Source organism: Bufo gargarizans, chromosome 4 (genome assembly GCF_014858855.1).
Source record: "Bufo gargarizans isolate SCDJY-AF-19 chromosome 4, ASM1485885v1, whole genome shotgun sequence".
NCBI classification, from domain to species: domain Eukaryota; kingdom Metazoa; phylum Chordata; class Amphibia; order Anura; family Bufonidae; genus Bufo; species Bufo gargarizans.
The window spans coordinates 287,763,442-287,779,861 of NC_058083.1; the positions used below are offsets into that span (position 1 = coordinate 287,763,442).

Genomic DNA, 16,420 nt, shown 5'->3' on the forward strand with positions numbered 1-16,420 from the left:
AATAGGAGGATCTGGGCAGCAATGGCTCCCCTACATCCCGCCAGCTAGGGGGTCGCCCGCACGCAAAGCCCCTCTCCCAGCTTCCTGCCACTGCGGTGCCAGTAGCTGAAGGGGCGACCCTGCTGGAAGGAACTGAGGGTGAAGACAGGTGAGATGGCTTTTCCAGCCCATACCCTGTCCCTATCGGCAAGCATGTACCCCAAACCCTGGTACCATGCCTGTACCGCCTGTAAGGAACTTTTTCCGCGGGGGCAATCTGAGCCGCATTGCCTTGCATGTCAGGCCCCGGTGCAGGGCCCGCTTCCCGCTGCGCCCCCCGGTGCCTCTGAACCCCCTGACTGGGCTAGGTCTCTGTCTCAGGCGGTGGAAAGCCTTACACACGTAGTGGGCCGTCTCGTGGATAGACCGCCTCTCCCGCAGGCTGCCACAATCCCTGTCGCACCCGCTGGGACTACCGTTTCTGCCGCCCCCACTGATTCCCTGCCTCCCAGCGAATCTTCCAGGGCCCGGCATATTCAGAAACGTTCAAGGGTTGAGCGCACATCTTCTCCAGATGCTTCGCTCTCTCCGCCATGCGTGCGAGCTCAGTCAAGTCTATCCTCTCAAAGGGATACGCTTTCTGAGGGAGAACTGGCGGATTCGGACGTGGACATGGACTCAGAGCTTCCGTCCAAATTGGCGTCCGCGGTGGGGCATCTTATCACTAGCATCCGTGATACCTTTCACATACACGATGACCCCCCCAACTCTGAACAGGCCGGCGTGTCCTTTCTTCGCCCCAGACAGGCCTCCAAGGTCTTTCCCATCCACGCAGATTTTTCTTCTGTGGTGTCCAAGGCTTGGACCCGGCCTAACGTCCGCTTTGTTACACCCAAAAAGCTGGACATTTGTTATCCCTTTCCAGCGGATTCTGTGACCACGTGGACGTCCCCGCCTAAGGTTGATCCTCCCGTGGCTCGCCTGTCCAAAAGCACTACTATTCCTGTACAAGACGGATCTTCCCTCCAGTCTGCTGAGGACCGTCGTACGGAATCCCTCTCCAAGGCCATATTTACTGCCTCTGGTTCGGCCCTTAGACCGGTCTTTGCCTCCGCCTGGGCTGGTAAAGCGGTCTCTGAATGGGGTTTGCAACTGGAACGGGAGTTAGGGTCGGACGTCCCTCTACAGGACCTCCGTTCCTTAGCCCAACTAATTGTCCAGGCCGGAAAATTTGTCTGTGAGGCCTCTCTTGATGCGGGTGCCCTCATTGCCCGTTCCTCTGCCCTGGCAGTTTCTGTCAGGAGGGAACTCTGGCTGAAGGTTTGGGCGGCGGACGCCGCTTCCAAACGCTCTTTGGCTGGCCTACCGTTCTCGGGTTCCCGCTTGTTCGGAACCCGTCTGGACGAACTTATATCTGAGGCCACGGGTGGGAAGAGTACTCACCTCCCCCAGTCCAGGCCGAGGGGCGCCCCCCGCGGTCGCGCTGGTTCGTCCCGTTTTCGGTCCTTTCGCAAGCCCACCGGGTCTAGACCCGCGGCCGGTTCTTCTTCCTCTGGCCCAGCCCAGGATAGACGCAAGAAGCCGTTTTTTCGGACGCAATCTACCTGGCGCAAGCCCCAGCCCACACGGGCTCCCTCAGGCCAGCAGCCCTCTGCCTGAAGGTGCGCCCCCACCCACCCGGGTGGGGGGCCGCCTTCTACTGTTCAGGAACGTATGGCGGGCCCACATCTCAGACGCATGGGCGCTCGAGATTGTATCTTGCGGATACAAGATCGAATTTGCGTCCATTCCGCCAGACCGTTTTTTCCGGTCCCGTCCTCCGCGGGATCCCGTACGAGCGGCCGCCTTCTTCACGGCCATTCGCTCTCTAATGGACAAGGGTGTCGTCGCCCCCGTGCCTCCGACGGAAAGGTTCAGGGGGTTCTACTCGAACCTCTTTGTGGTTCCCAAGAAGGAAGGCTCAGTGCGACCGATCTTGGACCTAAAGCGCCTGAACCGTTTTCTCCGACTGCAGAGATTCCGGATGGAGTCTCTCAGGTCCGCAGTGGCCTCCCTGGAAAGAGGGGATTTCATGGCCTCAATCGACGTTCAGGATGCATACCTCCACGTTCCGGTTGCTCCATGTCATCACCGCTTCCTGCGCTTCGCGGTGGGGGACGATCACTTCCAATTCGTCGCCCTTCCCTTTGGTCTGGCGACGGCTCCTCGAGTATTCACCAAGGTCCTGGCCCCTGTCTTGGCCCTTCTGCGTTCCAGAAGTGTTTTTCTTCTCCCTTACTTGGACGACATCTTGGTCAAGGCACCCTCCTTCTCTCAGGCATCCGGCAGTGTGGGACTCACTCTGGAGACCCTGACGCGGTTCGGTTGGATCATCAACCACCCCAAGTCTTCTCTTACCCCCTCCAGACGGCTGATCTTCCTGGGGATGCTCCTGGATACGGAGTTGGCGGAGGTCCGCCTCCCGTCGGACAAGCGTCTGGCCCTTTGCGGGTCTGTTCGCGGTCTCCTCCGTCATCACCGCCCTTCCCTCAGATCCAGCATGCGGTTGTTGGGGAAGATGGTTGCCTGTTTCGAAGCGGTGCCGTTCGCACAATTCCGATCCCGCACCTTTCAGAGGGCAATTCTGTCGGCCTGGGACAAATCACCGAGGAGTCTGGACAGGACCTTTCTTCTGCCTCCCCTGGCTCGGGCTTCCCTCAGCTGGTGGTTGCATATCCCTCTACGGGGGAGGTCCTTCCTCCCACTGAACTGGCTGGTGATTACCACCGATGCCAGCTTACGGGGGTGGGGGGGGGTTTTCCCTCCCCGGTCCGTCCAGGGCGTTTGGTCTCTATCGGAGTCCAGACTTCCAATCAATATTCTGGAACTGAGGGCGATTCTTCTGTCCCTCAGACACTGGACCCATCTACTGAGGGGCCACCCTGTTCGGATCCAATCGGACAATGCCACGGCTGTGGCATACATAAACCATCAGGGAGGCACTCGCAGCGCTGCAGCGATGCAAGAGGTGACCCTCATTCTCCTCTGGGCGGAGGCGCATGTGCCGGCCTTATCCGCAATTTACATCCCGGGGGTGGACAACTGGGCGGCGGATTTCCTGAGCCGGTCCACCATCGACCCGGGAGAATGGTCCCTGCACCCAGAGGTGTTCGAAGCCCTTTGTCTTCGCTGGGGTCGCCCCGACGTGGACCTCATGGCTTCCAAATTCAACCACAAGGTCCCCCGATACCTGGCCAGGGCACGGGACCCGAAGGCGTACGGCGCCGACGCGCTCGTCCTTCCGTGGCGCGAATTCTCCCTTCTGTACGTCTTTCCTCCTTTCCCCCTCCTGCCACGGGTTCTTCGGAGGATCGCGGCAGAGGGCGTTCCCGCGATTCTGATCGCCCCGGATTGGCCCCGCCGGTCTTGGTACGCCGACCTAATGTTGCTGTTGGCAGACGCACCGTGGCCACTGCCCTCCAGGGAAGACCTTCTCTCTCAGGGACCGATCTTCCACGAGCATTTAGGCTCGCTACGTTTGACGGCGTGGCTATTGAGACCGCCGTCTTAACGCGACGGGGTTTCTCCGCGGACGTAGTCCGCACCATGATCCGTGCTCGTAAGCCCGTGTCCTCTAGGATCTACTATCGGGTTTGGAGGTCCTATCTGGGGTTCTGTGAGTCCCGGAGCATCCCACCTCTCCGGTTTTCTCTTCCCACGATCCTGTCCTTCCTCCAGTCGGGTCTGGACCTGGGGCTGAGCCTCAGTTCTCTGAAGGGACAGATTTCGGCGCTGTCTATTCTTCTCCAGCGTCCCCTGGCCCCTCTGGGGCCAATTAAGACCTTCTTACAAGGGGTGGCTCACTCTGTTCCGCCGTACCGCCCTCCAGTTCCATCCTGGGACCTGAATGTGGTGCTCTCGGCGCTCCAATCAGCCCCCTTCGAGCCTTTACGGGAGGTCTCCCTTCGCCTTCTGTCCTGCAAGGTCATTTTTCTTGTGGCCATCACATCTCTCCGACGGGTGTCGGAGTTAGCGGCTCTTTCTTGCTCCGAACCTTTCCTGATCTTCCACCAGGATAAGGTTGTGCTTCGGCCTGTCCCGTCCTTCCTGCCAAAGGTGGTCTCCGCCTTTCACATCAATGAGGACATCGTCCTTCCGTCGCTCTGTCCCTCTCCTTCCCACCCCAGAGAACGGGAACTGCACCGTCTGGATGTGGTCAGGGCGTTGAAGATTTATCTGGAGGTCACCGGATCCTTTCGGCGCACGGACTCCCTGTTTGTGGTTCCGGAGGGTTCGCGCAAGGGTTTGGCGGTCTCCAAGGTGGCTATTGCCCGTTTCATTAAACTGGCGGTGTCTGAGGCTTATCGAGCCAAGGGTAGAGCTCCGCCTTTCAGCGTCACTGCTCATTCCACCAGAGCAGTCGGAGCTTCCTGGGCGCAGAGGCATCGGGCCTCGGCTGAACAGTTGTGCAAAGCAGCCACTTGGTCCTCTCTGCACACTTTCACAAGGTTCTATAGAGTGCATACGCATGCATCAGCGGATGCTGCTTTGGGCCGCCTGGTTTTGCAGGCAGCGGTTTCCTGATGCTCCGGTGGTGGTCCGCCTTGGGTTTGTGGTCCCTCCCTTCTTGGACTGCTCTTGAACGTCCCAAGGTCTGTGTCCCCCAAGGAAAATGGGCGAGAAAAGGAGATTTTTGTATAACTTACCAGTTAAATCTCTTTCTCGCTCTTCCTTGGGGGACACAGCACCCACCCTTCTGTGTTTTGTTACAGGGTTATGGTCTGGCACCCCGTTGGGTTGCTGGCTGGTTGTTTCCGTTATTGGTTGTTATCCTTTCACTACTTGGACACGCAACTGGTAGCCTCTATCTCCAGGCTGAGGGTATAGCTGATGGAGGAGGGGCTTAACAGTTTTACTTAGTGTCACGCCTCCTAGGGAGCTGAGCTATACCCAAGGTCTGTGTCCCCCAAGGAAGAGCGAGAAAGAGATTTAACTGGTAAGTTATACAAAAATCTCCTTTTTTTTGCATAAGTTAGTGGAAATTGTTTTTTTTTGTTTTTTTCTCACAAAGTCTCACTTTCCGCTAACTTAGGACAAAAATTTCAATCTTTCATGGACTCAATATGCCCCTCACGGAATACCTTGGGGTGTCTTCTTTCCGAAATAGGGTCACATGTGGGGTATTTATACTGCCCTGGCTTTTTAGGGGCCCTAAAGCGTGAGAAGAAGTCTGGAATATAAATGTCTAAAAATGTTACGCATTTGGATTCCGTGAGGGGTATGGTGAGTTCATGTGAGATTTTATTTTTTGACACAAGTTAGTGGAACATGAGACTTTGTAAGAAAAAAAATATATATATATTTCCGCTAACTTGGGCCCAAAAAAATTCTGAATGGAGCCTTACAGGGGGGCGATCAATGACAGGGGGGTGATCAGGGAGTGTATATGGGGTGATCACCCCCCTGTCACTGATCACCCCTCTGTCATTGATCACCCCTCTGAAAGGCTCCATTCAGACGTCCATATGTTTTTTACGGATCCACGGATACATAGATCGGAACCGCAAAACACATACGGACGTCTGAATGGAGCCTTACATGGTGGTAATCAATGACAGGGGGGTGATCAGGGAGTGTATATGGGGTGATCACCCCCCTGTCATTGATCACCCCCCTGTAAGGCTCCATTCAGACGTCCGTATGCGTTTTGCGGATCCGATCCATGGATGCGTGGATCCGTAAAACACATGCAGACGTCTGAATGGAGCCTTACAGGGGGGTGATCAATGACAGGGGGGTGATCAATGACAGGGGGGTGATCAATGACAGGGGGTGATCAGGGAGTGTATATGAGGTGATCACCCCCCTGTCACTGATCACCCCCCTGTAAGGCTCCATTCAGACGTCCGTATGCGTTTTGCGGATCCGATCCATGGATGCGTGGATCCGTAAAACACATGCAGACGTCTGAATGGAGCCTTACAGGGGGGTGATCAATGACAGGGGGGTGATCAATGACAGGGGGTGATCAGGGAGTGTATATGAGGTGATCACCCCCCTGTCACTGATCACCCACCTGTAAGGCTCCATTCAGACGTCCGTATGCGTTTTGCGGATCCGATCCATGGATGCGTGAATCCGTAAAACACATGCAGACGTCTGAATGGAGCCTTACAGGGGGGTGATCATCCCATATAGACTCCCTGATCACCCCCCTGTAAGGCTCCATTCAGACGTCCGTATGCGTTTTTTACGGATCCGATCCATGGATGCGTGGATCCGTAAAACACATACGGGCGTCTGAATGGAGCCTTACAGGGGGGTGATCAATGACAGGGGGGTGATCAGGAAGTCTATATGGGGTGATCACCCCCCTGTCACTGATCACGCCCCTGTAAGGCTCCATTCAGACATCCGTATGTGTTTTGCGGATCCGATCCATGTATCCGTGGATCCGTAAAAATCATACGGATGTCTGAATGGAGCCTTACAGGGGGGTGATCAATGACGGAGGTGATCAGGGAGTCTATATGGGTGATCACTCCTCTGTCATTGATCACCCCCCTGTAAGGCTCCATTCAGACGTCCGCATGTGTTTTGCGGATCCGATCCATGTATCAGTGGATCCGTAAAAATCATACGGACGTCTGAATGGAGCCTTACAGGGGGGTGATCAATGACAGGGGGGTGATCAATGACAGGAAAGTGATCAGGAAGTCTATATGCGTGATCACCCCCTTGTCATTGATCACCCCCCTGTAAGGCTCCATTCAGACGTCCGTATGCGTTTTGCGGATCCGATCCATGTATCCGTGGATCCGTAAAAATCATACGGACCTCTGAATGGAGCCTTACAGGGGGGTGATCAATGACAGGGGGGTGATCAGGGAGTCTATATGGGCTGATCAGTGGTTTATAAAGGGTTAATAAGTGACAGGGGGGGGGGTGTAGTGTAGTGTAGTGGTGTTTGGTGCTACTTTACTGAGCTGCCTGTGTCCTCTGGTGGTCGATCCTAACAAAAGGGACCACCAGAGGACCAGGTAGCAGGTATATTAGACGCTGTTATCAAAACAGCGTCTAATATACCTGTTATGGGTTAAAAAAAAATCACATCTCCAGCCTGCCAGCGAGCGATCGCCGCTGGCAGGCTGGAGATCCACTCGCTTACCTTCCGTTCCTGTGAGCGCGCGCGCGTTCACAGGAAATCTCGGCTCACGCGAGATGACGCCTATTGGCGTTAGCGTAGCCTGGGAGCGCCGCAGAGATGACGCCTTTCGGCGTTAGCGTAGCGCTAAGTGGTTAAACAACCATGTCGAAAGACACATCTCGTGGTCGTGGAAAAGATGTTAGGTCAAATCATTGGCATGCATCAAGCGGAGAAATCATCTAAGGAGATTGCAGAAACTACTAAAATTGGGTTAAGAACTGTCCCAACGCATTATTAAAAACTGGAAGGATAGTGGGGACCCATTGTATTCGAGGAAGAAATGTGGCGGGAAAAAAATCCTAAATGATCGTGATCGGCGACCACTTAAATGTTTGAAATCAAATCAAAGAAAAACAACAGTAGAACTCAGGGCTATGTTTAATATTAGAGTGTGTGACCTTTTTTCTGGGGGTGGCGACTTTTTTTTTTTTTTTGGGACAAGCAGTGTACATGAAGAATGTCTGCTAGTGACAGCATGGGAACCTCTAGAAGTAAATGACTCTAATTTGAACAGTGCCTCATTTTAATATTTGCATCTGATTTGTGCTATGGAGTGATAGCTATAATGTACAGGACGGTTATGGAATGCATACACTGATTAATATATGGATTGGCCTTGGTGCCAAACACTTTACTACTGTCATATTAATGAGTTACGTAATTAGTGCTTCTGTGTTTTCTTCCTTGCATCATACATCTCATTTTAAGAATAAAAAATGGCAGTATTTTTTTTAGAAAGCATATATAGTATTACCTATCAGCTTTTCAATGCTTTTTATTGCTTTATGTATTGTGCAATAAAAGGGCTACTTTAAGAAATAATCTACATTAACACCCATATCTTTTACATTGCTGAATATATTACAATATGAAATCTATTTATAGATCTATCTATCTCATGCCTATTTATTTATCTATTTATTATCTATAGTTCTTATTTATCTGTCTGTCTAGCTATCTCATATGTATCTATCTATCTCATACCTATCTATTATCTATAGGTATTATTTACCTGTCTATCTATCTCATAGCTTTCAAATCAGCTTTATTGGCAGGACTAAATACATTTTAGCATTGCCAAAGCAAGTGGGAAATAATTGGGTAGGGTTGGGGACATATACAGGGTGGGGAGTCCATGGTATATCAGGCTCCTCTTAATCTATGGACGGCAGGAATATATTTTGCTGCTGTGGCCGCTGTGTTCTCCTCTTCCCCCAGCAGTATGGAGAGTCTCTCTTCCTCCTCCATGGAGGTGAAGTCTGGGCAGAGATCATACAGTCTCCCTCACTGCTGAGTATTTGGGGCACCGCAGCAGGAAATGAGCCTCATCCTCCACGGCCTCCTGGTCGCACTGCTGGCACAGTCTGCTCTCCCTGGGCATGTACCTCTGTCGGTGACGCCCGGATTCAATGAGCAGGCTGTGGGCGCTCAGTCTGTACCGGCTCAGGATCTGTCGGTCTCTTGGATTGGGGAGTTTCTCCAGATATGGGGCCAGTTTGTACTCCCTGTGCAGGCTCTGGTATACTATCAGCTTCTATGATGTTCGGATGTCGTTTCTCCAGACGCTAATATAGTCTATTTAGTCCATCTATCTATTTATTTATCTATTTATTATCTATTTATTATTTATCTATCTATCTCATATCTATCTATAGTTGTATTTCTGGTGAATAAACTATACACTTTTACTAAAGGAAGTGCCGTGGATTTCCTGGGATTATTATTTTTGGAAGCCTGGATTGCTTCATCAGCCGCTGGCACCCGTTATCACCGATTACTGCTGTGCTGTTCACATTTGTTGAATATTTTTCTATCTATCTATCTATATATCTCATATCTATCTATCTAATCTATCTACCGTATATATCTCATATCTATCTATCTATCTCATAGCTACCTATTTATTTATCTATTTATTATTTATCTGTCTGGCCACCTCTTCAGACAAGCCTACAACCAGTGACCCTGCTGCCTCTATACCGCCATGACCAACTTCACCCGCACCTACTGTGTCCTTCTCCCATCCCATGTAGATTGTAAGCCCTTGTGGGAAGGGCCCTCTCTCCTTCTGTACCAGTCTGTAACTTGTCTTGTTTATGATTAGTGCAATTGTCTGTATTATGTATGTGCACCCCTTATCATATGTACATCGCTATGGAATGAATGGTGCTTTAATAATAAATAATAATAATCTATCTCATAGCTATCTATCTATTTATTATCTATCTATTATCTGTCTATTGTCTATCTATCTTATCTTTATGTCTATCTATCTATCTGTCTCATAGCTGTGTATCTTTATGTCTATATATTTATCTCATAGTTATCTATCAATCTAGTGTATCTCACTGATGTCTTTCTTCTTTTTTTTAGCAAACTTTCTCTCTACCACGACTGCTGCATGGCTTTGGCAGATTGCTCCAACTGCTATACCATATTCTTGTCTGTACTAAACAAACATCCAGATAAACAGGTTTGTTCCTTTTGTTCCCATTGTAAATCTGTATAGTGTATAAACATCATATGACATTATTCATCTGAGCGGGACGGGGCTGAAATCCTGTTCCTGGGGTTAGTACATGTACCCAGAATATGCTGCTGTGACACTGAAGAAAGCCAGCGATGCACTTCCCTATATTCATGTCTCTGTATCTTTATTGATTTTGCCTTGTTGCTTTTATAGGTTTTATATATAAAATATGTAATAGAACTATAGAAGTGCTTGCTGCTTTTTCTGCTGTCTGTCAGAATCTGCTCTTTCTTTGAGAAAATTTGCTTCCCTGAGAGGAACAACACACCAAAATGGATGTTGGCTGTCGTTTCTTAGCACACGCTGCATATCCTTACTTGGATTAAAGATTGTATGGATATAATCATATTTTCCCGTTATGTACAATGTTCCTTCATATTCTATGTTCCTCTCTAGCCCATCAGGAAATCAGTTTACAGCTACAATAATGTGTTTACAGATACAATAAAGTCTTCATATGGTTAGCTTTTATTCCCACAAGGATTCCACACCCAAGCACTGAGCGTCCCAACAACAACAGCATTAAGGAACGCATGGAAAACATGTGTCTGCCATCATTTAATAAAAGCAAGATGGAATATATCCCCCTGGGAAAAGCCTTTTTTCTTCAGCGGAGGAGACAGACACAAACATTTCTTAGAAATCGGAGTGCAGTGTGGATTTCTATTCAGGCCTTGCGAGCCTGCTTTACTGCCATACCAATCAAAGTCATATTCAGCAATTGTCTATTAATTTACTTCTTCCAAGCAAGTTTTTAACCTAAAAGGAAATGGTAAGATTCCTGTGGTGGCGAGACATCTGTAGCTAGTGTAATAAATATTTATATGTCATTTCTCCTGCAGAAAAGCCTGGAGTCATTGCCGTCTCTTCGGTATGTCACTGGTGGAGAGATCAACAGGCAGCTGTTGACATTTAGGCAGTCCGTGGGTGTTCGTAGATTTCACGTCCCCTGCGTTGGATTTTTTTTATATCATGCATGGTATTGCAGAGAGTAAGAAGCGATATACTGTACATAAGCAAGCTACAATACGCACTGTTCCTTTATTCTAAAAAAAGAAAACTAAACTTTATCATATAAATGAAAAGTTTGCTATACTAAGGCTACTTTCACACTAGCGTTTTTACTGGATACGGCAGGGTTCAGCAAAAACGCTTCCGTTACTGATAATACAACCGTCTGCATCTGTTATGAACAGATCCGGTTGTATTATCTTTAACATTGCCAAGACTGATCCATCATGAACTCCATTGAAAGTCAATGGAGGACGGATCCATTTTTTATTGTGGCAGAGAAAACAAATCCGTCCCCATTGATTTGCATTTGGGGTAATGCCGAATCCATCTTGCTCCGCATTCCCAAGACGGAAAGCAAACTACAACATGTTGCGGTTTGCTCTCCGGTATGGGAACACAACTAAACGAATGCATTTTGGAGCATTCTGTTTTGTTCAGTTTTGTCCCCATTGACAATGAATGGGGACAAAACTGAAGCGTTTTTTTTCCAGTATTGAGCCTCTATGACGGATCTAAATAACGGGAAACTAAAACGCTAGTATGAAAGTATATAGGTAATGTTATCCAGCTCACCTGGTATGCGTGTAATATCCCGTGTGCGCGGAGTCAAGCCAGCAAGTTCCTGGGCGTAGACAAAGTGAAATAGAAAAAAACGATTCCGGCACCTATTTTTCTTCCCATAAAATCTTCCTCTTTATTCAATCACATCATATGCGGGACAGTATCACAAACAAGCAGCTTGTTTGTGATACTGTCCCTCATATGATGTGATTGAATAAAGAGAAAGATTTTATGGGAAGAAAAATAGGTCCTGGAATCGTTTTTTCTATTTCACTTAGGCCTCATGCACACGACCGTTTTTTTTTTAAGGTCCGCAAAAACGGGGTCCGTAGGTCCGTGATCCGTGACCGTTTTTTCGTCCGTGGGTCTTCCTTGTTTTTTGGAGGATCCACGGACATGAAAAATGAAAAAAAAATCTAAGTCAAGTTTGCCATTGAAATGATAGGAAAAAACGGACACGGATCACGGACACGGATGACAATCTTGTGTGCATCCGTGATTTTTCACGGACCCATTGACTTGAATGGGTCCGTGAACCGTTGGCCGTGAAAAAAATAGGACAGGTCCTATTTTTTTCACGGCCAGGAAACACGGATCACGGATGCGGCTGCCAAACGGTGCATTTTCAGATTTTTCCACGGACCCATTGAAAGTCAATGGGTCCGTGAAAAAAAACGGAAAACGGCACAACGGCCACGGATGCACACAACGGTCGTGTGCAGGAGGCCTTAGTATGAAAGCAGCCTTAGGCTTCTTTCACATCATTGTTATTCATTGTTGGCTCCTGCGCGCCATATTTGCCAGGTAGCGGCCAAATCCCATTATAATTATTGGGGCCGGCAGGCTTTGCGGCAACATCCGGCTATGCTGAATCCAGAGAGGTCCGACAGGCTGTTCTCTACCAGAATAGCCTGCCAGAGCTAATAAGGCTGTTCTAAAACTAGCCTAATCGTTTTTAATAATTTTATACACTCCTTATTAATATTTAAACATGGAAAACAAGGTACAGAAAGGGAAAAAAAAAAATCTGAGGAAGACAATGAAACAAGTGCAATTTGTTTCTCATTTAAGATCAGTGTCCATAACCATCTAATACAATATAAGTAAATGTAGAACCACTAATCGGTTGTCTGTCATACTGCTCAGTGCTGCTGAGTACTGTTTGATGCTGAAGTATAGACAAAACCACAGTTTAATTTTGAAGAGGTTGTCCACCTTCGGGGGGCTGTTCGGCAAGACTGCCCCACGTCGCCGGACCTGCAGAGAAAAGCATACATACCTGCTCTCTACTGCTGAGTACTCGCTCCTTTGTGCTCCGGTCCCACTGATAAACCTGTTTGATGGGGGTCACGTGGCTGCTGAAGGCAATCATTGGCTGCAGCCGTGTGTTGCCCCGCATGTCACGTCACTCTTGACGTTACACATGGAGGACATGTCATTGCTGTGGCCAGCTGAACTCCATCAAACAGGAAGTTTACCAGCCGGGCCCAAAGTGGGGGAGAGAAGGAGCCGGAACCCAGTGGTGGGAGGTAAGTATTTTTCCCTCCGCAGCTCCAGTGATATGGGGCAATCTGGCCAAATAACCACTGAAGGTGGGCAACCTCTTTAAGGACAAAGCAGAATGCTGAGAGCAGTTATGCATATTAATGGAAAACAGCATGCTAGAACTTAAAATCGTGCAATCTATCAGAGCAAAAAGGATGATTATTGGCTTTTGGGCCAAGGGTGGCAGTATTTCTGAAACTGTACAGTTTGTGAACTGTTCTGTTGTGGTCAAAGTGTATCATGAGTGGACAAATGCCACTATTGTGAATAAGTGAAGTGGAAACTGCAGTGCACCACGTGCCATTGATGTGAGAGGTGAATGTCGGCTATGAAGGTGTTTCAGGACGGACCAACATGCTACAGTGGAGCAGCTCACCACCAAAATGAACAAGGGGCTACCGGACCTGTATCTAAAACAACAGTTAAGCAAATCCTACTGCGTATGGGGCATGAAGCAGAGAGATGGTCACTACACCTCTTCTAAAGAAGTTACATTGGCAGAGAAGGCTTCCATTGGACCACTGCCTCTGCTGATGAGTCATGTTTTCTACATCATGTAATGGATGGACATTGTCACGTCAGGCAAGAAATATCAGAGAACAAACACCCTTCTACCATTAGTGGAAGAACACAAGCTGCTGGTGGCAGCGTCATGGTCTGGGGCACTGTAGCCTCTTTATAGAATAACAAGCACATATATTGTATATCGGCAGAGTGCTTGATATCGCAGCTCAGTCCCATTTCCTTGAATGAGACTGAACTACAGAAAGGCCAAGTGATTTTATGGTGTAAAAGTATTAGAACATAAGAAATATAAATTTGGTATCGTAATAGTGGACAGAGCTGGTAACTGCGATGCTGCTTCCATTCACTTCAATGAGGAGAGGCCATCAAGATTAAAATCCTGGAAAACCCTTTATGGCTGCCCACAAAATAACAAAAAAAAATCTTAACAATTATTTAATGGGTTAAAGAAACATGGAGCACTTGACATTTTACTTTTGAGTTCAGAATTTTCCTAGGCGTGTTGGCACTTGTGGTTGGAGAGCATGTGTTATTCATTTAATTTATGGCTTAGGAGTCCAAGAATATGTGCACTGGGGTAGTATATGAGCATATAAAGATAGCAATGTATGGATTTGAGCATGTGACTGACCACGTGTTCTAATATGCCAGAAAATGGTGTAGAATTTGATGAATGCAGGGCTTACGCTTTGTGCAACCACCTGGAAGCGGTGAGTACAGAGCCCGGGGAGCGCTGCATTCACTGCTTCCCGATCCTCCGGTACTAATGAACGCTTCCATAATGGAAGCGCTCATTAGTATTCACCCCATAAAACGCAGTGACATTTCTCTACCATTTTGGGGGGGGGAGTGCGTAATATGGGGCGAAAATATGGTATTTAAAATCCTAAACACTTCTTATCAGTTTACCTGTGGTGTTCCTCTTCAGCTTAGTGCACCTTCTTGCATATGGCTAGTAGTATGTCTTGTATAGCTAAACTCAAGTGATTTGGTTGACTAATGAGTCTCATTATTATTATTGGCTTTATTTCTAAAGGTAAAAGCCCCCTTTACATGGCCCAATGTACCAAGTGATTTTCTGGAAGGAAGCATTCCTTCCCGACAATCACCTGCTCGTCAGTGGTGGTTACTGTTGCCTTTACATGCCGCAATCTCCTCCACTGTATGGAGAGGCGTGATCTCTAATGCCATCGCTTATCTCAATACAGAATTATTGTTTCTTAGACAGCAAGATCTTCTGCCTTAGGTGTTCACATGAACGATCCTATTACCCGATGAACAAGCTTTTCGCTCGTTCATTGGGTAATCAGTGGCACCTTTACATAGGCAGATTATACTACGAACACTCGTTAGCAATAATCTGCCTGAACATCGGCAGTCTAAAGGGGTCTTTACACTCCCCGATGTTCAAGCAGGATGAGGATTAATGGATGTTAAGCGCTGGGATCAGCACAAGTTTGCATCATCTTATTACACAGGCCCATGCAGTCTTTCCTCCATCATTTAGTTCTATTGACTATCGGCAGCAAATCCCTGATTACACAGGCCGTTGTGCCGCCGACAGTTGTCTATTATTCTAAATCAAAAATGCTATCAGCCGACAAACACATGTTTGATTGTTTGTTGGCTGATCCGCAGCATATACACAGGTAAGTTGCCTGGAATGAGCATTCCTATGAACTCTTGTTCCTGATAATTGACCCAGAAATTGACCAGTGTAAGAGACCTGCTGTAAGGGTTTTTCAAGGATCAGAAAAAATGTCTGCTTTATTTTCCCAAAACAACACTTCCCTTACCTATGGGCAGTGTCTGGTATTGCAGTTTAGCCCCATTTGCTTGGGATTAATTCAGTGGGAATAAGCTGTAATTCCCAACAGAAACGACAAAAGAGCTGTTTCTTGAAAAAGCAGACCCTTTTTTGTTCTAATCATGGGCAACCCTTTAATGTTTGTGATATGCTCTAATTATCTTGTTTTCTTTCATTTTTATATGTCTTTATTAATACACAAAGCTTAATTCAGTCACTTATTTCTAAATCTGCATCTCCCTTAGGACCTTCTTGTGCGCATAATTTTCACACTTGGGAATCTTACAGCTAAGAGTGATACGGCTCGTAAACAATTTTATGAAGTGGAAGGAAGTATTAAAACTCTTTTACGTTTACTGCACGCTTACTGTGACCTTGACAAAAAGACACAGCGTGCTGTGTCTTCTGCAAAGGAAAAACCCAAGGGCCAAAAACAGCCCACTGAAGTGGAAGATGTCTTAATTAAAATAATACGTCTTCTGGCTAACCTGTCTGTCCATCCGAAAGTTGGGGAAGACCTGGCAGCTGACCAGAATTGTGTCTTACACCTAATGCAGATTCTAGGTAAGTGCTATTTCCTGTCTTAGGCCTTATTCACACATCCGTGTTTGATCAGTGATTTCCATTAGTGATTATGAGCAAAAACCAGGATTGGAGCCTCCACAGACATAAGATATAAGGGAAACATCTACACCTGTTCTGTGTTTAGAGCCTCACCTGGTTTTGGATCACATTCACTGATGGAAATCATTGACCAAGCACTGACTTTGTGAATAAGGCCTTATGCATATAAACTAAACGACTCTACATGTTAGATAGATTTCTCTTATTTTTACTCATCTAAAATGATGTTTGGTGTGGGGATGTGGAATAAATAAAGCTACCACCTATGGCTCTGTATTCATAATAGAAACCACAACGCAATGATCTGTTGTATGAATGGAGACTGTGATGCAAATGTGAACACAGTCTAACAAAGTAATTCTTGCTGTGATTTGCATGACCACTTGAAGGCTGATATACCTCAGGCTACAGTGGTACAGGGTACAGGTCACAGTTCTTGCTCCTTTCCTCTTCATAATATACACAGCAGACTTTAGGTACAATTCATCTAGCCACTACTTACAGAAGTTATCTGATGACTTGGCAATAGTAGACCCAGAATCAGTGGATTGGTTCCAGCGGAAACACCTTAGAAGGCTGAGAGCTTTTGGAGTGCAGAGGGCATGTCTTAGGGCCTTTTTCAACTCTAATGGCATCAGTCATCTTCTTC

The 16,420-nt window shown here is 47.6% G+C and overlaps 1 protein-coding gene across 2 annotated transcripts in view; it reads left to right on the forward strand.

Moving 5' to 3' along the window:
* Window positions 1-16,420, forward strand: part of ARMC2 (armadillo repeat containing 2) — a 97,702-nt gene that overhangs the window by 62,112 nt on the left and 19,170 nt on the right. For both annotated transcript variants that reach the window (XM_044291401.1, XM_044291402.1), the window contains exons 12-13: window positions 9,539-9,638; window positions 15,393-15,711. In XM_044291401.1, the coding sequence (XP_044147336.1) occupies window positions 9,539-9,638; window positions 15,393-15,711 (419 nt within the window). The remainder of the gene's footprint in view (window positions 1-9,538; window positions 9,639-15,392; window positions 15,712-16,420) is intronic.